Source organism: Chiloscyllium punctatum, chromosome 1 (genome assembly GCF_047496795.1).
Source record: "Chiloscyllium punctatum isolate Juve2018m chromosome 1, sChiPun1.3, whole genome shotgun sequence".
Classification (NCBI taxonomy): domain Eukaryota; kingdom Metazoa; phylum Chordata; class Chondrichthyes; order Orectolobiformes; family Hemiscylliidae; genus Chiloscyllium; species Chiloscyllium punctatum.
In genome coordinates this window covers 125,945,941-125,968,443 of record NC_092739.1, presented here as the reverse complement: position 1 = coordinate 125,968,443, position 22,503 = coordinate 125,945,941, and the positions used below count along the sequence as shown (strand labels likewise).

The 22,503-nt window shown below is 37.7% G+C and overlaps 1 protein-coding gene across 14 annotated transcripts in view; it reads left to right on the top strand.

Moving 5' to 3' along the window:
* nedd4l (NEDD4 like E3 ubiquitin protein ligase) overlaps window positions 1–21,686 on the top strand; it is a 497,532-nt gene extending 475,846 nt beyond the window's left edge. For all 14 annotated transcript variants that reach the window (XM_072573778.1, XM_072573770.1, XM_072573760.1 and 11 more), the window contains 3 exons: window positions 10,341–10,437; window positions 10,802–10,874; window positions 12,289–21,686. In XM_072573778.1, the coding sequence (XP_072429879.1) occupies window positions 10,341–10,437; window positions 10,802–10,874; window positions 12,289–12,391 (273 nt within the window). In that variant the 3' untranslated portion in view covers window positions 12,392–21,686. The remainder of the gene's footprint in view (window positions 1–10,340; window positions 10,438–10,801; window positions 10,875–12,288) is intronic.
* Window positions 21,687–22,503: the final 817 nt, after the last annotated feature.

The window sequence follows — 22,503 nt, the reverse complement described above, 5'->3', positions numbered from 1 at the left end:
ACCAAAAGAATGTGGATGCTTTGGAGATGGTGAAGAGAAGGTTTACGAGGATGTTGTCTGGTATGGAAGGTGCTAGCTATGAAGAGAGGTTGAATATGTCAATAGAAAATAGGAGATTGAGGGGATCCTGATTTAAGGTTTACAAAATCATGAAGGGTATAGACAGGGTGGATAGAGACAAGCTTTTTCCCCCAGTGAAGGATTCAATAACGAGAGGTCATGTTTTCAACGTGAAAGGTGGAAAGTTTAAGGGGGATACACGCGACAAGTACTTCACAGAGAGAGTGGTGGGCGTTTGGAACGCATTGCCAGCAGAGATGGTAGAGGCAGGCACGGTTGATTCATTTAAGGTGCGCCTGGACAGATGTATGAGTAGATGGGGAGTAGAGGGATACAAATGCTTAGGAATTGACCGACAGGTTTAGACAGTACATTTGGATTGGCTCAGACTTGAAGGGCCGAAGGGCCCGTTCCTGGGCTGTAAATTTTCTTTGTTCTCTTGGTTCTCTTTGTTCTTTGTACATCTGGTTCCAGTTTTTCCCCCTCAAATTGCAGAGTGAATTCTGTCATATTATGCTCACTTGCCCCTAAAGAATCTTTCACCTTCAGCTCTCTAATCAAATCTGCCAAATCCAGAATTGCCTGCTCTCTAGTGGGCTCTACCACAAATTGATCCAAACGAAACCATCTCATAGACATTCCACAAATCTTTCCTTGAGGTCTACTACCAACCTGATTTTCCCAGTCCACTTACATCTTGAAGTCCCCCATGATTACAGTAATAGTGCCTTACCTAATGCATTTTAGAGCCATAGATTTTTAGAAATATACAGCACGCAACAGACCCTTCAGTCCAAACCATTTCTGCAGAACCTATATCTTTAATCTAGTCCCATTTGTCTACATTTGGCCCATAACCCCCTCAATCCTTTCTACTCATAAACCCATCCAGATGCCTTTTAAATGTTGCAGTCTCCTCCACCACCTCTGACAACTCGTTTCATACACACACAACCCTCTACGTGAAAATCTTTCCCCTCTCACCTTTTAACCTATGCCCTCTAGTTTTGGACTGCCCGACCTTGGGGAAAAGATCTTGGCTATTCACCTCCAACTGAAAACAGCTCAAGCCTATTCCGCCTCTCCCTATAGCTCAAACCTTTTCTATCTCCTGATTTATTTCCTTTGTCACATCCTGACGGCTGTTAGGAAGCGTATATGTAACCACCTTCAGGGTCTTTCTTTCCTTTATAGTTCCTCAACTCTACCCACACAGATTCTGCACCTTCCAACTCTATATCACTTCTTGCTTTTGATTTAATTTCATTTCTTGCTAACAAGGCAAACCCACCTCCTCTGCCCATCTGCCTGCCATTTCAATAGTGTGTATCCATAGATGTCTATTTCCCAGCCCTGATCCCTTACAATCATATCTATATGATACCCACAACATTGTCCCTGACAGTTTCAATCTGTGCCACAAGCTCATTTATCTTGTTTGGGGGTATACTGTGTGCATTTAAGTATCACACCTTCATCCTGTTTTGATTGCCCCGTTCTCATAGTTGTCCCCTATCTGCTGTGCTTGAAATTAGATTCCTGACACTTTTCAAACTCCCTGTCCCATTACTTGTTCTGGAAACTGGAATAATCTCTGCTGAGCCCCCTCACACCTTTTTACTATATTCATAATGTTCCATGCAATTGAACCCACCCTCTCATTTAAATCCCCAGCCACAGCCCTAATTATGTGACTCAACAGGATTCTGGTCCCAGCATGATCTTCGTGGAGCCAATCCCATTGGAACAGCTTCCTCCTTCCTCAGTACTGGTGCCAATATCCCACGGATTTGAACCTGTTTCTCTCGCACCAATTTTTGACCCATGCATTTACCTCTTTGATCTTGTTGACTGTATGCTAATGGTTCTGGTAGTGATCCAGATATTATTATCTTTTCAGTTCTGCTTTTTAATTTTGCTCCTAACTGCTCAGATTCCCTTAGCAGAACCTCCTTCCTGTTTTTACCTATTTTGTTAGTACCTATATGGACCACAACAATGGGATCTTCCCCTTCCACTCCAAGTACTTCTGCAGCCACATGGGGTATCCTGAATCTGAACACCAGGCAAGCAACACATTCTTCATGACTCTCAATCCTGGCAACAGAGAACAGAGTCTATTCCCCAGTCTATACTATTTCTCTTTTCTCCCTGCTCTTGAATGGATTGCTGTACCATAGTGCTATGGTCAATTTGCTCGTCCTCCCTATGGCCCCTGCTTTCACCCACGCAGGGAGCAAGAATCTCAAACCTGTTCGAAAACCTTGAGCTGATGCTCAGTCAGCACAACCTGAAAGTGCTCTTTCAGTGCGTGCTGCTGTGAGGTGATCTAAGTTATGCATCTGAATCGTGTATTAAGCTTTGTCATGACCAGAAATGAGGGTGATTTTAAAGGGAAGGGGCAAACAGCAGAATTCTTTTAAAATTGATCATTCTTTTTGCTGATAATTTTTGCAGAACTCCTGTGAGTTAACTCGTTTAATTATGCAAACTTTGGAAAGAGACTCAAATGAATGACCCGTGTCAAAATAATTCCCTTGCAATGTCTGCTGTTTTCAAAATTGTTGTCAATCAAATCTGTCCCTCTTATCAGTGCTACATTCTGTCCATAATTTTGCTTTCACTTGATTGTAAAACAACAGAGCGGCACGATGGCTCAGTGGTTAGCACTGCTGCCTCTCGGCACCAGGGACTCTGGTTTGATTCTAACCTTCAGGTGACTGTCTACAGGGAGTTTGCATGCTCTCTGTGTCTGAATGAGTTTCTGCCGGGTGCTTCGGTTTCCTCACATACTCTCAAAGATGTGCAGGTTAGGTGGATTGGTCTTGCTAAATTATCCATAATTCTGGATTAGTAATTCTGGAGCTCCTTGGATGCTGCCTGAACTGCTGTGCTCTTCCAGCACCACTAATCCAGAATCTGGTTTCCAGCATCTGCAGTCATTGTTTTTACCTCATCAAATTATCCATAATGTTCAGGGATGTGTCAGTTAGGTGCGTTAGCCATGGGAAAGGCAGAGTTACTTGCATAGGGTGGGTCATGATGGGATCTTCAGAGGATCATTCTGGACTCATTGGACCAAATAGCTTGTTTCCACACAGGGATTCTATTGTTTTCTAAGAGAGGTTTGGAAATATTTCACGAAACATATATGATCACATTTGCCAAGTTCTGTGTTGCAAACAGCTATTACCTGAGTTTGATTTTTTGGCTTGTAAAAACAATTTTTTTTTTAAATGACTTTATATAATTTCAATGGAAATGAATTTTCTCTTAATTCATTCCTATTGGTGAGGTAATCACTGGCTGGCCAGATGGCAATTAAGAGTCAACCATATTGCTGTGGGGTCTGGAGTCACATGTGGACCAGACCAGGTAAGACTGGCAGTTTTCTTCTTTAAAGGATACTCGTGAATTCATGGTCATTGTTAGACTCTTAATTCCAGATTTTTAATTGGTTTGACTTTTATTTTGACAAATGTTGCAAAATATTAAGTCCTGCATATGCAATTTGGAGGTGATCCTATCAGGATCATAGGTATTTGAATGGACCACAATATTTATTTAAATTCAGGGTTTACTGACCCAAGTTGGGCAATTTTTCTTCATACAGTTATTAATGACATGTGGCTGACCGAAACTAACCTTTTCTTAACCTTTCATAAGAGGAGTTTATTGACTGAAAGAACAAATTGGATATTCCCTTGTAAAGTCATTGAGGTGCAGTTACTAATACTAGTTAACAAAAGATTCCTTCCCAATGTATAGTATTCTTTATTTTTTGATTTGAATTTACTTGTTGAGCCAATCACTATCAGGAATTAGCAAAACTCAGTCACTTGCTTTACCACCAGCTATTTAGTTGATAACTCCTAAGTTTGTCCAGTGTCTGCAAATCTGTTTTCCCCTATCTCCTCACCCCTACCTAAAGTGCAAGTTGAATGGCAAATTATCCCTTTAAATATACCTGACTCAAAGAAACTAGGCAGATCCTCAAGTCAGTTAAAGATCAGATTGACATTTTGTTATAAAATCCCAAGTACATTCAGTTTTCAGGTAAATTTCTTTGAATTGAAGATTAATGGCTTTTTTTAAGAGCATAGGTTATAGGGGAGGTGAGGACCAAATGATATTATCGCTAGATTATTCATTTACAAACCCAAGTAATTGTTCTGGGGACCTGAGTTCAAATTCCACTGTGGCATATGCGGAGTATGAATTCATTTAAAAAACTGGAATCAAAAGTCTAATGATGGCCATGAAACTATTTTGAATTTTAAAACCCATCTGGTTCATTAATGTCCTTCTTACCTGATCTGACTGGTTGACTTTTAACGACACCCTAGGCAATTAGGGATGGGCAATACATTCTGGCATTGCCAGTGACAGCAATGAAACAAATTATGACATTGCGTTATATCAGAGGTGATGACAATAAGTAAAAACCACAGCTGGTTTAAATCATCCCATATTTTCTTTATCTTAGAATCACTGATTTGTTTGTTATGCATCACCATGTATTTTCTTGTGGGAAAGTGCTTTTTTTTTGACGTTTCATTTTGCATACCATTTTTTAGGGAACATTAGGAGTGTTAAATGATGGAAAGATGTATTTATCCAACTCATAGATCTGCATCAACAATCCTTCGCACTTTGCATTTCAGGCCATAGTCACTCAGTGCATCCAACAATTCTCTTATTTCACCACTGCTTCCTTTGTAAATGACCATAAATCTATCCTGTGGGTCAGCTAGTTGAAGCTCGAGGAATTGCACCAAAATATTTGACCTAATTATGAAATTTGCTGAACAATAGGAAACAGAATAATGGACAGCTACTCTTAATTGACCGAATATGATTGATCTATGATGGGATCTTGATTATTCACTGTTTATTAATGATGTCACGATAGATGCATTTACAAATATTCTAATGACATAAAGATAGGTGATATAGTAAGCGTATAGATGGAAGTGGAGTATCACAAATACTGATGGGTAAGTGAATGGAAAAAGCTAACAAACACGTTTCAATATGAACAAAGATGAGGTCACCCATTTTGAATCTTAAAACTGTTATGTCAAGAGTACTTTCTGAATGTTTCTAGCTTTTCAGCTAGCTAACTTGTTTTAAGTTTGGAGAAAATTCAGAAATTTGAAGTGCAAAGAGACTTGCGAGTTCTCGTCCAGGATTCTCTCAAGGTAAACTTAAAGGTTGAGTCAGTAGTTAGGCAGGCAAATGCAGTGATGGCATTTATTTTGAAAGGACTTGAATATAAAAGCAGGGAAGTACTTCTGAGGCTCCATTAGGCTCTAGTCAGACCACATTTAGAGTATTGTGTGCAGTTTTGAGCGCCATATCTTAGGAAGAACGTACTGGCCCTGGAGGCGTATTCAGAGGATGTTCATGAGAACGGTTCCAGGAATGAAGATGATAGCACACGAGGAACGTTTGAGGACTCTGGGTCTATACTTGGAGTTTAGAAGGATGAGGGGGATCTAATTGAAACATACAGAATACTGAAAGGGCTGGACAGAGTAGACATTGGGAAGGTGGTTCCATTACAGGAGAGACTAGGACCTAAAGGCATAGCCTTAGTATGAAGGGAAGACTATTTAGAACAGAGACAAGGAGAAGCTTCTCCTTATCCGGAGAGAGTGGTGAATCTATGGAATTCATTGGCACAGAAGGCTGTGGAAAACAGGTCATTGAAGATGTTTAAGACTAAGATAGGCTCTTGATGTCCAGGGGCTCAAGGGTTCTAGGAAGAAAGTGGGAGAATGGGATTGAGAAACTTAGCAGCTTCAATGGGATGAATGGCCTAATTTCTGCACCTATGTCTTAGTCTTATGGACATCCAGAGGGATTTGCTGGAAAAGTGCAGCAGGTCAGGCAGCATCCAAGGAGCAGGAGAATCGACATTTCGGGCATAAGCCCTTCTTCAGGCTTATGCCCGAAACATCGATTCTCCTGCTCCTTGGATGCTGCCTGACCTGCTGCGCTTCTCCAGCAACACATTTTTCAGCTCTGATCTCCAGCATCTGCAGTCCTCACTTTCTCCTAGTCCAGAGTGATTTGGCAAGGTTGGAAGGGTGTCAGGGAAAGGGAGTGAGACACAGTAAATCATAAACGAGTGCAGAATATAATTAAAAGGCCTAAAAAATGCTCATCTTTCTGTTAGAGGATTAAAATACAAGTGGCCAAGGACATACATCAGCTATTTAAAAATGTGGCCAGACTACACAGAGAATTTTGAACAGTTACAGTCAGTAAATCTTTGGAAGGCTGTATTCTAAATGGATGGGTTGCAGTGCACTTAGAATAGAATGATACTTTGACTTCATATTATGAAAAGCAAGAATGCAAACCATCATTATATTTCCCAGAAATTAGAATGTTAAAGGTGATTTGATTGAAGTAGTCGACATATTCGGGAGAACAGAGAGGTTCGATGGAGAGAGACTATTTGTGCTTGTCTGGAATTCCTGGGCATGTATGTAACAAATTGGAACCAGACTTGAAACTGGGAAACACAGTTTTGTGCAAAGGACAGTAAAAGTTTGGAACGCTGTTCTCTAATGGCTGTTGGTCCCAGGTATTTAAATTTAAAACTCAAGTTGCTGGAATTCTGCTAATCAGGACATTAGGAATATTGGGAGCTTTGATTAAATTGTTATTGGAACTTGACATTCAAAAGTTCGTTCTAACTACTGTTAAGGCACCTCCCTTGACTTTAACAGAGTTTCGTATAAAAAATAGCTTTGGCAACATTTTGCTGTTGTAGGTTTGCTATTTATATTCACCTAATATATTTGAATTTATTGATTTTTAATGTGGAAGATGAGACAATTTTGTTGAAGCATAATGTGTTTTTAGCAAAAAACATTTTCTTTTGATTAGATATTATTGGCGAGATGAGGGCGTAGGATACAGATTTAGGATTCTGATTTTTGAATGTCACTTCTTCATCTCTGCTATGAATAGTGAAGACCAGTGCAGTTTATTGTGATTGCTTTGATTGACATAAGTGACATAAGTCTTCTAGGAGAAAGTGAGGACTGCAGATGCTGGAGATCAGAGCTGAAAATGTGTTGCTGGAAAAGCGCAGCAGGTCAGGCAGCATCCAAGGAGCAGGAGAATCAACAGTTCGGGCATGAGCCCTTCTTCAGGAATGAGGAGAGTGTGCCAAGCAGGCTAAGATAAAAGGTAGGGAGGAGGGACTTGGGGGAGGGGCATTGGAAATGCGATAGGTGGAAGGAGGTTAACGTGGCTGAAGAGCTTCTGGGCAGAGGAGATGTAGGTGTCAAGTTCACAAAAAATCCTTCAGCAGTGATAAGCCACAATCTACTTCACAAACAAGACACATCATATTTGCTGTTGCAATCTCTGTGCTGTTCACTGATCGATATTCTCCTGCCTACAACATTGCATTTACTTTGTTCCATTGTGCAGTGATTGTTATGTTTCACCCACCATTACCAGAGTCACCGCAAAAGTTAATTATTTTGAAAACTATGCAAAATACTCAATTTATTTATTTCTTAGACTCTGGTTGACAGAAAGCATGGATCAGGTTTCTGTACTTTGCAATTATTATTTATTGCAAATAAGACAGGAAGTAAGGATAACCACTGTCAATACACAATCCTAATTAAAACTCTAACTTCCTCTTTACATACACAAACACTTGGGGGGGAAAGAAACATTAATGTTATGGGCAGAGGGAAAGATTGGAAAAACAATTCACGGGTCTGTGTTCACAGGGTTTGCTGTATTGATCAGAACGCTGCTTCTCAATTTTCCTTCTCTGATAGGTTGACTTGTTCGCAGGCGGCACTGAAATGACAGGTTCCCACTTATAAAAGTCTTTGAGCAAATAAAGGTAACAGTTGACAAGAACTGGAAAGGGGAAACTGTCTATTTTCAGGTTTGAGATGCTTTTCACCACAGAGAAGAGATTACTCTGATCTGTGCGGAGATCCAATGGCTTCTGCCAAAATATTTATAAACTCGAGCTATTCAGTTACCTGGGAGCCAATCACACAGTGGTAGGCAGAAAGCATTTGTCATTGGTCTGTAGACTAGCTTAAAAATATGTTGCTGGTAAAGCGCAGCAGGTCAGGCAGCATCAAAGGAGAAAGAGAATCGACGTTTCGGGCATAAGCCCTTCTTCAGGATCTGCAGTCCTCTCTTTCTTCTAGTCTGTAGACTTGCGACTAGTTAGCAATCAGCTGCTGGTTGCCAGCTAAAATTCAATTGTATAAACGCCTGGTCTCCAACTTGTCAATAACAAGACTTCCACCAGTGCTTGACTAAGAAGCTTTGTTAGCAGTCCTTCCAATGAGTGTCAAGTTACTTTTAATTTTTAAAAGCATGCAGCAATGCTTCAACAGATCTTGGTTTCTAAAACCGTTCTTGTCCCATTTCAGTCCACAAACAAAATGTAGATAAATAAAAAGTTTCAATTTACCTATGATGATCTCTCTTCATGAGCAAGACAGCTGGTGTGTAGCACTTTCTGGTGTGTACCTGTAATCATGTAAATTGTTCTGAATATCCACTAATGAGAACTTTCAGTGTTAGGAGACCGATATCTTGGGTCACCGAATAGTGTTGCTTTTGAATTTGAATCACGGTAGCCTGATGATAATCAAATGTTTGTTGAAATATGCTGACTTCATTGCTTTCCAGTAATAAAAATAATTTCATCGTACGAGGAATCATAACATCTGCACTCCTGAATGGTCTCCCACATTCTACATCCACCATGAATTGAAACCCTTTCCCATATCTCCTTAAACTTGAGGACATTGAAAATGTTGCTGCCTATGCCTGAACTTGCAGCAAGTCCTGTTTCCCTATCACCCCTATGCTTATTGACCACTAGTTCCTTGAAAGTGGAGTTGCAGGTAGATAGGATAGTGAAGCAGGCATTTGTTATGCTTGCCTTTATTGGTCAGAGCATTGAGTATAGGGGCCGGGAGTTCATGTTGCTGCTTTAGAGGACATTGCTTAGGCCATTTCAGGAATATTGTGTGCAATTCTGGTTTCCCTGCTATAGGAAAGATGTTGTGAAACTTGAAAGGTTTCAGAAAAGATTTACAAGGATGTTGCCAAGATTGGAGGGTTTGAGCTATAGGGAGAGCCTGAATAAGCTGGGGTTGTTTTCCTTGGAGCATTGGAGGCTGAGGGCTGACCTTATACAGGTTTATAAAATAATGAGGGGCATGGATAGGGTAAAATAGACCAAGTCTGGGGTGGGGGAATCCAGAACAAAAGGGCAAAGAATTAGGGTTAGCGAGGAAAGATTTACAAAGGACCTAACGGGCAACTTTTTCATGCAGAAGGTAATGGATATATGGAATGAGCTGCCCGAGGAAATGGTGGAGGCTGGTACAATTGCAACATTTAAAAGTCATTTGAATGAGTATATGAATAGGAAGGGTTTAGAGGGATAAGGGCCAGGTGCTGGCAAATGGGACTCGATTAGTTTAGGGTATCTGGTCAGCATGGTGGACTTGGACTGAAGGGTCTGTACATCTCTGTGACTGCTGTCAAGAAACATCTCAATTCAAAAATTATCATTGTTCTCAAATTTCTTCATGGCTTTACCCTCCCTTTCTTTGTAATCTCTTACTGGCCTACAGCTTTCCCAAATTAAGTGAGCTTTTCTAAATGTCTCTGCATCCTTAATTTGAATTGTTTCACCATTGGTAACTATGTCATCAATTGCCTCACTCCAAGGTCTAGAATAACCTCCCTACACCTCCCTACACCTCTCTACACTGATTCACTTCGCTCCTTTTAAATAATCCTTAAAACCTATCTCTTTGAATAGGCTGGGGCTGTTTTACCTGGAGCATTGGAGGCTGAGGGCTGACCTTATAGAGGTTTATAAACCTTTTTCACTAACCTATCCACCTCCAACTCCATTTTCAAGGAACTAGTGGTCAATAAGCATAGGCGTGATAGGGAAACAGGACTTGCTGCAAATTCAGACATAGCAAAATTTTCAATGTCTTCAAGTTTAAGAGGTTTAGGAAAGGGTTTCAGTTCGTGGTGCATGTAGAATGTGGGAGACCATCCAGGCCTCATTACATTAAAGACTATATACAAATATAAATTGTCACTGCTGTTATTGGGTGAAGTACTTATATATGTTTGAAGTAGTTGATGATTTGGTAATGGCCAGTATTTTTTATTAACTGCTGACTTTTATTTATTCTGCTTCCTACTTTCTTGATTGTTTGTTTATTTCTCCCAATCTCTAATATCTCTAGGCTGTGTTACTGATGGATGCTGAGAAACGTATCCGACTACTACAATTTGTTACTGGAACTTCAAGAGTGCCTATGAATGGGTTTGCTGAATTGTATGGTATGTGATTTTGTTCTTGCTATATATGAAACTTTAGTCCTCAAGTTTTAATTAATAAATTTTACTGTATGTATGGATAGAACATTTTATGCATCAACCCATAAAATTTATATTTGTAGACTATAGTATAATAATTGTACTTTTATAAGAAAATATGATTTATTTAGCCAAATTTGTGCTTTTTTAAAGAAAATTAATTTAGGGATATGTATTCTGCAGCAAAGACTGCTCTCTTTTGGTCATTATAGCTGCCTATCAGAACGTGGGGGGTATTCACTCAGTTTGTTTTTATATATGGCTGTAAGATGATAGAGAAACTTTATTCTTAAAAACTTGTGCTATACTAACTGATATTTCCATATAGGTTCCAATGGTCCTCAGCTGTTTACAATAGAGCAGTGGGGAACGCCAGACAAATTACCAAGGGCTCACACATGGTAAGATCAGTAATGTTATTAAATGCATGGATTGTGTCAAAATTATATGTATTGCCTCTGTGTTCTTACCAAAATATATCACTCTACACTTTTCTGCCTTGACTGTTACCTGCTCTGTGTCTGACCATTTCATGAGGTATTTACATCTTCTTGAAATCTATAACTACCTTTCTCCATGTTAGTAGACTTACAAGTTCTATGTCAGTTAAAAATGCTGTACCCAAAGGTTCACACCATTACTACGTATGAAAAATCGCTGGTGGATTGAGTAATAAATATTGAATGCCATTTCACCTTCCTGCCTGAAAAACAGCCATTCATAACATCTCTCATTTCCAGCCACCACGTCATATCCATGCACTTTATCAACATCTTTTTAAAGTCCTACGTTCAAATATACGATAATATGACATCTATGTTACTAAACTAGTAATTGCGAGGTCTAGAATATTTTGACTATGGCAACTGATGGTTTTAAATTCAGTTCATTAATTCCAGCTGGAATAAAGGGTTAATGGTGACTACATTGCCACAAGAGCCCATATAGCTCATTAATCCCTTTTGAGGGAAGGAAATCTGCTGTCTTCACCTGGTCTGACCTACATGTGACTCCCCGCAACCACATTCTTAACTCCAACTCTGAAATAGCCTAACAACTTGCTCATTTGAGCCAAACTGCTGTCCTAAAGGATAGCCATTTAGGGCATACCTTACCATGCAGGCTGCTTCAGTTCAAGAAGGTGGTATGCCACCACCTTTTCAGGGAATTAGTGATGAGCAATAAATGCTGGTATCGCTAGCAATTCCTGTGCTCTAGAGTGAATTAAAAAATAAACTACTAACCTCATCCACCTTCTTGTTTTCTCTTCAAGAAAAGTCAATGAAGTTAATATTACTTGGTGGGTGCGAAGGAATTCTAATGAGGGGACCTTGCATTCTCAAAGGTCATCAGACTTTCCATTGCTGGATTTATTATTTTACAACTGTTTAAAATAAAATAAAAGTTAGAAAAGAGAGAGAGCTTTTGTATTTGCAGGGGCCCTAACCCCAGAGACGTATTCGTGGCCTTTGAGCTAAATGGCTTAAAAATTACTTAACTGGGCTTTTCTTTAGATGTATCAGAGGAGAAATGAAAAAAAAGCTGCTGTAGTAAGTCATTTCCATCCCAAAAAATGAAAATTGTTATTGTCAGAGTCTTAATTTTAATTTGTTTTACAAAATAAAGATTATACTTTTTTTGACTTGTAGCTCACTAGAAAACTATCTGTTCAAGTTGCCTGGTTATTTGCAAGTGGTGCAACAGCAAAACTTGCCGTTTTTAAAATCTTTTTGATTAACAAACACACACCCATCACCTTTGTGTTGTGTTGCCTAATAGATTTTTAATGACAAACATTTATTCTCCTGTTCACAGCTTTAATCGCCTTGATTTGCCACCTTATGAATCTTTTGAAGATTTACGAGAAAAACTTCTAATGGCAGTGGAAAATGCTGAAGGATTTGAAGGAGTAGATTAATTGACTGCAGTTGTGGTCAACAGAATGCTGCTTATAATTTTTTTAGAGATAGGAACACTTTACCAGTGGTATCAATATAATTGCACAGTGACATTGGTACATGGAACAAATTCTTCTATGTTAATTCCTATTTCAAGTTTCTGGAAGGCTGAAAAATTCAAAACTGACTCTCCAGCCAACAATAATAAAAGAAGGAAAGTGGATAATGTATGGATGAAAAGTGCATTTCAATAGAATTTAACTGTGTATTAAAATTGTTCTTTAAAGAATCCAACATTTTACCAACTTTGTAATGAAAGTGAATCGGAACTATCACTTTCACAGGTATAGTATTATCACTTTGTTTACTCAATGGATTGCAAACTAACCAGTTATATACAGATCCCTCTAATTAACTCAGTTAAAAGGCACAATCTGTTAAACGATTAAATATTTAATTCACATTTTTCTCTCAAACATACTTATATTGTAGTGTATTGATATTTTCACTGTGAAATGTTTGTGCCTCCTTTACCCATCAATCATGGTCAAAAGCACTTTTTAAATTATTGATGATGTAGCTTAATACCTTGCTAGAATATGAAAACAGAGGTAGTGGTATTTTTCTTTCACAGAATTGTTACAAATGAGCATAAATGGGATCTCAAATGCAAATTACAGTAACTGGCGTCAATTTTATTTTTAATGATCAGTTCCATTTTGCTAAGTAATCTAAACATGGTTATCCATTGAGCATTCAATGAAATAACATTTGCATTATGAAGACTGTCAAAAAACTTGAGATATTCTGTTAAAATGTCATCTGAATTTCCCTCCCTTTTTGGAGTAAGGTGACTGTTATCTGATATGGTAAAGCAAGTTACAGTAACATGCCTGTGACATATATAGCATGCCTGTTTAAATCCTTAGACTGCCGGTGGGTCCAGGATAGGAGTGCAGGCTGGATCTTGAACTTTAATCTTACTCATTGCAAGAGGTAAAATAGTACACAGTGATTAAGCTACATGAATTTCATGAGTCATTTTATTGTATTATTTACTAATTTCAAAATGTAATGCCGACTAATTTAAAATAATTAACACTATAGACAAGCCAAACAAAAAGACTTGATTACTCTTTAAATAACCACTAGCCTTTGCTTTAATGACCTAATCTGCCTATTTTGTTTTTATCTTAGACTTTTGTACAGACTTTATTTCTTGATCACCTTTCTCCGTTTTATAATTTACCCAGTGAATTCCACTTTCTTCCTCCCAGCACCCATTCTAAGGTCAGGAGAATTTCTTTTTTGTTTAAATCCATTCAATTAGTTTAAAATTGGTTCTTTTGAGCTGATTTTAACTAAGCAAATAGAAAATGATGACAATGACCAGATGGATAGCATAGAACAATGCAACAAGTTTGAAGGGGACTTTGATAAATGCGTATCTTCTGTGATAACCTCCTTTCCACTCCGATAATTTATATCTCAAACCTTCACGATGAAAGCTAACCACTACCAATCAAGTTTTGAACAATTAATGTTTTTGTTCCATTATCAGTAGGGCTATGCTAATTTTTAAAAATGTGTTCTGTTGTAACACCAAGAAATCTAAGGGCACTTTATACATGGCTGTTAATTATTTTTAAATGTGTACATTTTTAATACAGAGTTCAGTATCCACTGCAATATAAATGTTGTGGACACCAACCTAAATTTCACTTATTGGCACAATAAAACCAATGTAGACCTCAGCTAAACAAACTTTCCTCTTTACCATTTTCACCAATGTGCTTGTTTCTTCCCCTAAAAAGCCTGCCATATGATTTAAAACTCATCTCAAATACGTTGTAGAAAACATGTCTTGAAATCCTTCTTTCCCTATTAAATTCCCAAAAGAATAAACTTTCCTTATTAATGTTGCAAGTTTTGTCATTTTAATTTTATGCATATACATTAATGAGATGAAGATAATTATCTAATTTAGAATGATGATGAAGTACAACAAATCTCCTATTACAGAATGTGTGTTTGAAAAAACATCTGTCTGACTTTATCAAAAGTGTTTGTGCTGACTTTACAGCCATGTTAAAAAATGGGTTGACCTCTAACTGAGTTTTGTTTTCCCAGTTTATTTTCACAGGAAAGAATACATTTCTGTCGATCAGCTGTTTAATGCCCAGAAAGACGGATGTTCGAAGTGCTTAATAATTTGATAACCACTGATGAAGCTACTTTATCAGTGGTCAGCTGATAAATGCTTATAAAATGGCAAACTGACTATTTTAGCAAATTTATGTACTGTACTGGTTAGAAAATGAATACTTCCACCTTCAACAGCAGTATGTGACTCCTTATGATACTCTAGCTTTGAAAGTCTAAACTGCAACTGATTTGATGCTTATGACTCCCCAGTGCTTCAGTTTCAAAATTAGCAGTAATACTGAAGGTACTCTTCAGAATTAACCACTTAATCAAAGTGCCATTAATGAAATTACTATTTTAAAATAAATAATTCAAATTTAACAGCCTCAGATAGACCAAAAACGTATTTTCGAATGAGTGCATTTGAAGTATAAGCACTTTCGTAAAATGGAGAAGGTTCTGTGAATAGCAATAGGATAAATGACCATTAACCTGTTTTAGTAATGTTACTTGAGAATAGATGTTGGCTGAGATATCTCCCACAGGTGAACACTCTCTTCTTAGAATTCTGCCAAAGGATAGTTTATAGCCACCAGAGAGGGAAAATAAGTCTCGGTTTAATGTCAGATTCAAAATGTTTTATTACGACACTGGACTGTCAGCAAAGTTCATGTGCTGAAGTCTTTGAGTGGGATTTGAATCTACAACCATTTAAATGACAGGTGTGACACAAGGCCGATGTACGACAAGAAAGGCAGACATCTTTTTGTGAAAGCTACTTTTTGTAACTAGATTTTGATACTTTTCATGTGTAGCACCCTGTTGATTATTTGCAATCAATTTGAGGTATCTGTTGTCATTGGTAAGTCCAAAGGCAGTAATGGACTACATACTCTGGGTAGATGATGTTGAAGACTTGCTCAGCACAGAGTGCTAACAAATGTCTACCAGCTTTGTTAGAACAATAAGAACTTATTTCTGTTTCACATGTCTTTTCATTAGCATCACTAAAGTATGTCTTTACTAATGTAGGGGAACTGATACTGTCAAAAAACTTCAAGATACTAAATATTTGTATTAAGATAAATAACCAGAAATTGTCAACGTACAGGTTGACAGCCAATACAATTCCTTTCTGTAAAAGAAATGCTGGAATAAGCTAAAGGAATTGGATACCACTGTCTTAACGTCAGTTGGGGGAGGCTTAATTGTACAGTTACTAAAGAAGGAATAGAAAAGCATTTAAAAACATAAAGTATAACTGCCAGTACTGATTTAAAAGGCAGATGATTCTATGACAAAGCTATTGAATTATTTTTTAAAATGGTGGAATAGGTCAACGTAGGTAAATCAGTCTCTTGGAGGCACAAGGCTTGGATATTGCTGAAACATTTTGTCTTGCACTCATCTGGACATTTGAAAGAATGTTAAATTTCAAACAATCACAGTGATATATACTGGAGAAAAAAGGTGCTGTGTGGTTGGCAAATCAACTCTTGCTGAGGTGTTGCCATAGGAGTAGCAACAAGAAACTGAAGGAACTCCTCAACCCATCCCAACTAATTCAAAAAGGTATAAGGCTCAAATATATTCTTTTTATTTGCAGAGGACAAGTACCCATGTATGACAGTGTTCCAATGTTAGCATGCATGAATGAGCCATGTTCTAGGTTGGAACTGAATGTCTTTATCTTTAATTGGCTGTTAGTGCATTTATTAGCACACTTAGGACTATTCTGCAAATGTTTTCCAATTATAAAATTCCATCTAACGTTCGATGTTTTTTTAATTTGGGTTTTCAATTTCAATTGGTTAAATACAGTGAGTATTCATGGTCATAGAGATGTGCAACATGGAAACAGACCCTTTGGTCAAACTCATTCATGCCCCTGACTAAATATCCTAAATAAATCTAGTCCCATTTGCCAGCAATTGGCCCCATCCATCTAAACCTTTCGTAATCCTATACCCATCCCATTGTCTTTTAAATGTTGTAATTGTAATATTCTGAGAGCAATCCCTTTTCTATATGTCAGGGCGGCACGGTGGCTCAGTGGTTAGCACTGCTGCCTCTCTGTGCCAGGGACCTGGGTTCAATGGCAGCCTCAAGCGACTGTGTGGAGTTTGAACATTCTCCTCGTGTCTATGTATGTTTTCTCCAGGTGCTCCAGTTTCTTCCCACAGTACAAAAATGTGCAGGTTAGATGAATTGCCCATAGTGTTCAGGCTGTGTAGATTAGGTGCATTAGTCAGGGGAAATGTAGGATAATAGGTCTGGGTGCGATACTCTTCGAAGGGATAGTGTGGATATATTGGGCCAAAGGGCCTGTTTCCACACTGTAGGAATTCAATTCTAAATTCTTGTTCAAATTTGTAGGCTTATTAATGACTGTACTACTAAAGGTTTGCTAATGATATGTGCTGAGTCACCATATCACAACAATGTACATCATTTTATAAAACTGTATTCATTGAATTTATGAACTTTGAAAGTCATGCAGTCTTAATGTTAATGTCATAATGTTTGTCCAAGTAAATCATATAACCAAAGGATCCCTTCCAAGTCCAGCACTCATTTACATTTTCTTTGGTTTTACAACAACCAATGTTTTGACAGAATAAACCCTAACCTCCTGTCACATGCATATTTCCTAAATGTAGATGATGAGTTCATGGTCTTTTAATCAATAATCATTTGAACATGTATGATGTATAACTCCATCCTGCACTCAGGTACTCATATACTTCCTTTCTTAAATGGAAGTTGGGAAATCTGCTTACAATTTCTCCTTACTGTCTACCAAACATCTACTGTTACTTTATCAATATACATATTGGGACTCTACAAGTTCATGTGCTCTAAGATTAGTCTCATTAGTAATCACTTAAATAGTGCTCTAGCCATTTGCTCACTTTGCAAGCTTGATGCAGAAATAGAACCTATCAGGACAATATCTATTGATCAAATTATGGTTCACTGTAAATAGCGTACTCTCACAAGTAAAAGTCACTTTCAAATCTGTAAAATGCCCAGTCTAACTAATTCCCCTGGAAAGACATAATAACTCAAAACGCTTGAACAGTGGCTAAAGCAAGCTATTTTGCGCTGCTTCCATGCAGGCTACACAAGTGGTACTTTCCAATACCAGAATGCTACTAGCAGTACAAGATGAATATTTTCCTCTTCTAAAGTTGAGCAACCTTGTGTATCGATTTCAGTATAGGTACAATGTCCAGTCCACAGGTAGGCCATATGTCCTGACAATTGACTGATTGCATCAAACAGCCTAATCCTTTGGTTGTTCAAAATATGCAGAGTACAGCTCATTTTCAACCAGTCCATGCTTGCAAAGCCCAAAATAAAATGTCTGCAGTTAGTTCTGATTCTGTGATAGGACAGCACTTGCTAAACAATTCTAAGTATTAATAACTGTACCACCAACCAATTTAAGATAATCAGTCCAGCACATAACATGGCTGATGAAAACTTGCTAAAATCAACATGCTTTTGTATGCAGGACCAATTCTTTATAAAGAAAAGTAATAGTACAGGCATTGCACATTTTGAATTCCCAGGAGTGTGGGGAGCATTCAATAATACATTTGCTTTCTTGTGGTGACTGCTCAACAAATCAAAAGTTGACTTGTGAACTATTCAGCACCTGTTTCCACTGTAGTGTAAATTGTAATTTTAAAAAATGACATGATTGCATTTGTCCTGATGTGTTTAAGCCAAAAAGTTTCATGTCTCTTTTCAGCAATATTTGAGGGTAAAATAATTGAATTTTGTAAGAACATGCAAGAATGGTACACAATTTTTACACCCTCCTATTTCTACGAGGGCTAAGTAAATCCTCCCTTGTGTCTAAGTAGGGTAAAGGATTAGAGGGTTCTATTGGTCAATGCAAACATCAATAAAACAGGTGTTGAAATAATTTAATGCATTTAAAGAGGGAAATAATTTGAAAACAGAAGTTATTTCAAGCTGTTTATAATATTGGGTTGATCAATTAGCAGCACTCAATTATAAAGAGCGTGTATAGACACTTGCAACAATGAAAAAGATTTGGACAGGTAGACATGTGGATGTTTCCACTGTACCTGAACAAGGGTCAGAAATACAAGGTGGGCCTTAATAAATCTAATAGCAAATAAAGGCGCAATGTCTTTACCCAGAGAATAGACAAGACAAATAACTGGATTTAATTATATGTGGTTATATTTAAATAACCATATATAATTTAAATAATCATATATTAATGTAGATGAGCATGAGGGTGAGAGGAATAAACACACATTGATGGGATTAAAGAAAGGAAGATGCATCCAGACTGTCATGGAGCTTAAGTATTGGCGTGAGCCTGTCAGTATTTCTATGCTGTTAAAACTTTGCACTGTTGACCATTCAGAACAATTCTTCTCTTGAGTCACTGACTAGAATATTAACTGTTTCCCCCTTCAAATACTATCTGACCTGGGTATATCCAGCATTTACTCTATTTATTCAAATATCCCATGATTATGCAAACCAAATTAAATATTTATTTTAGTTTTGCTAATGTTTTCGCATAAATTCAGCTATTTTTCTGAACTACTGCATTTCATACAGTAGATTGTAACCAGACATTGCCCTGGCAGATTTTTCCTGAAATTTTATTGAGCTAAAATTAAAAGATTTCTTTTATTTCAGTATTTTACATTTTCCTCTCCTCATCCAAATGTGTTTTCCCATTTTAAATTTTTGTAATCGATTGTTAATCTTGTAAAGTGATTCACCCTGTATCTTACACATTAATTAAGGTGCTTCCTTGGTATCTCAGTTTTTACTCCCAAAAAGTTAAAATATTTTAATGGATTGCAGCATGCTTCTGCATTCAATTTACATAAAGATCCATAAAATTGTTCATGGTGTTGACTATAGCAATTGCGCATTAATCATGATATAGATTATATAGCTGGTGTTAAATTGCTGGTAACTATTGACTTGTAGTAGTGATCAAAGTTATTACCTCATCATTTCACCCAGGGCATTGATGGGAAACTAATTTAGGCTTTACCTGATTGTAATGGTGTCACTATGAATGAAAGCTTTGTATCTTAGCAAATGTCATGAGATAATTGAAATTGAGTGGGTACTTCCAATCTATTTGCTTATTTGCCAATTATAACACAACTTAAAATAATATAAAAGACAAATGTGGCAGCGCTTTGGAAATTTGTAAACTTTATTATTAATCTTTATATTATTGTTACATACCCAGCAGACTAGCTATCTATTTATGAATCTTAATGTTACAATAACATGTGGCAATCCATGAATGGAGGGTTATGGATGCAAATTGAGCTTTATCTGACTATAGCAGGATGAAAGCTTGGTCATATGTTGTCTGATCTTCCATTTTTACTTTATGTAAATAAAGTACAACTTTTCAGTAATTCAGAAAATCTATAATTACACGATTATGTTCTGATGGATGTAGGTTTGCTAGCTGAGCTGGAAGGTTTGTTTTCAGACGTTTATTCATGTGTTTAGCTTTTGTTGGGTCGATGATGTCATTTCCTGTTCTTTTTCTCAGGGGATAGTAAATGGAATCCAAGTCGATTTGTTTGTTGGTGGAGTTCCGGTTGGAATGTCATGCTTCTCGGAATTCTCATGCATGTTTCTGTTTGGCCTGTCCTAGGATGGATGTGTTGTCCCAGTTGAAGTGGTGTCCTTCATCACTGTCTGTATGTAAGGATACTAGTGAGAGTGGGTCATGTCTTTTTGTGGGTAGTTTATGTATCCCGGTGTCTAGTTTTCTGCCTGTTTGTCCAATGTAGTGTTTGTTGCAGTCCTTGCAAGGTATTTTGTAAATGACATAGTTTTGTCTGTTGCCTGTACAGGGTCTTTCAAGATTGTTGTTTTAGTGTGTTGGTGGATTTGTGAGCTACCATGATGCCAAGACATCTGAGTAGTCTGGCAGTCATTTCCAAGCTGTCTTTGATGTAGGGGAGAGTGGCTAGAGTTTCTGGACGTGTTTTGTCTGTTTATTGGGGGTTGTTGCTGAGAAACCGGTGGATTGTGTTCATTGGATACCCATTCTTTTTGAATATACTTTCCTCTGCTCTGCGTAGTTCCTCTGTGCTGCAGTGTGTGTTGGCTTGTTGAAATAATGTTCTAATGCAGAGACTCAAACAAACTGCTCTGCCAGCCATCCCAACCCAAACTTTGGGTTCGGTCCATGGATGACACCTTCGTCATCTCTAAACAAAACAAATTAGAGGAAACCTTCAAGACCATTAATAATACCCTTACTGGCATAAAATTCACTAAAAAGGAAAACGATTACAAACTGCCATTCCTAGATGTCACAGTAGAGCGAACAGCCAATGGGAAACTTCAAACCAGCATCTACAGGAAAGCAACACATACTGACCAAATACTGAACTACAGAAACAATCGTTTCAACACCCACAAACAAAGCTACATTAGAACATTATTGTGGGATAACACATCCATCTTAGGACAAGCCAAACAGAGACATGCAGGAGAATTCCTAGAAGCATGGCATTCCAACCGGAACTCTATCAACAAACACATTGACTTGGATCCTATTTACCACCCCCTGAGAAAAGGAACAGGAACTGACCTCACCAATCCAAGGCAACCTAAACACTCATATAGACAGTGAACCATGCCACCAGCGTTTCATCCAGAAGCTCACTGATGATGTTACCTAATATGGTGATAAAATGTTTGAAAATTAACCTTCCAGCTCAGCGAGCAAACCTACATCCAGAACCTCAACCTGAGCTACAAATCTTCTCAAAACTCGCTATAATGTTCTGATCTTGGAAAATTTAGTCACCAGATGTGCAAGGAAAGATTTTTAAAGACAGGGTGATAGGTGCCTGGAATGCACTACCAGAGGGGATAATAGAAGCAGATATGATATTAAAGTTTGAGGCATTTGGACAGGAACACAAAGGAAGGGAATAGAGGATGTGGACCATGAGCTGGAAGATGGGAGTAGTTTAGAATGGCATCATGGTCAGCATAGACATTGTGGGTCAAAGGGCCTGTTCCTATGCTGGAATGTTGTATGTTCAATTGCATATACATTTACTACACTTCCTTTTTAATGCTGTTGTATTTAGTTCAATTCTAAAAAGTATTAAATTGGTAAATAACTTGGTGCTTTTGATTTTGAAGATGAAGTAAAGTGGGCAATGTTGAGTCAGTCATCAGTTAAATCCCAATTGATTAATCTTTTTCTTTCCAGCCAGAACTTTATACTTTGTAGGTGTAAAACAGGCCATATAACTATGGCCACTCATCTGTACTTGTAAAATTATTTTTCATGTTCTAGTGCAATGCTTGGCCACTTCATCTGTCATCAGCAATGAAGCAAGTATGCTTCCAACACCGGATTCAACATTGATTTCATCAATTCTGAGATCATGACATGGGCTATCACTTTGTTTTGTATTTTTTCTTCTTGTTTCACTCATTTTGTTTTCTTTCTGATTTCTTGATTTTGTATTGAAGGATTCTATTCCAACAATTTGCACTCAACTAAGCGCATCTTTTTGTTTGTTGGAGCCCTGCAATTTGAAAAAAATCCTGCACATTAACTGTCTGCAGACAACTGTTTCTTGTTCTGAGCATTTCCAGCATTTTCTGCTTTTACTTCAGGTTTCCAGCAACTGCAGAAATTTAGGTTTGCTCCACTAAAATCTGAAGATTTCAGCCCTGCTAACGATACAGCAGCTCACTGCTACATTCTTAACTAAGGATCCATTGCATAGACGAGACCATCAGTAGTGATGTTAGGTTGATCAGTCAGATTGAACGATTTTCAGAGGTTCCAATGGGGTAACTAAAATCAATAAAAATTGAATCACTTAAAAGACGTTTAATAGAACAAATTGATGAATGGGGTGCACACTTAAGATAAAGCTGAAGCCAAAATATTCTGCAAAGTACTATTTTAAAATTTGCAAAATCT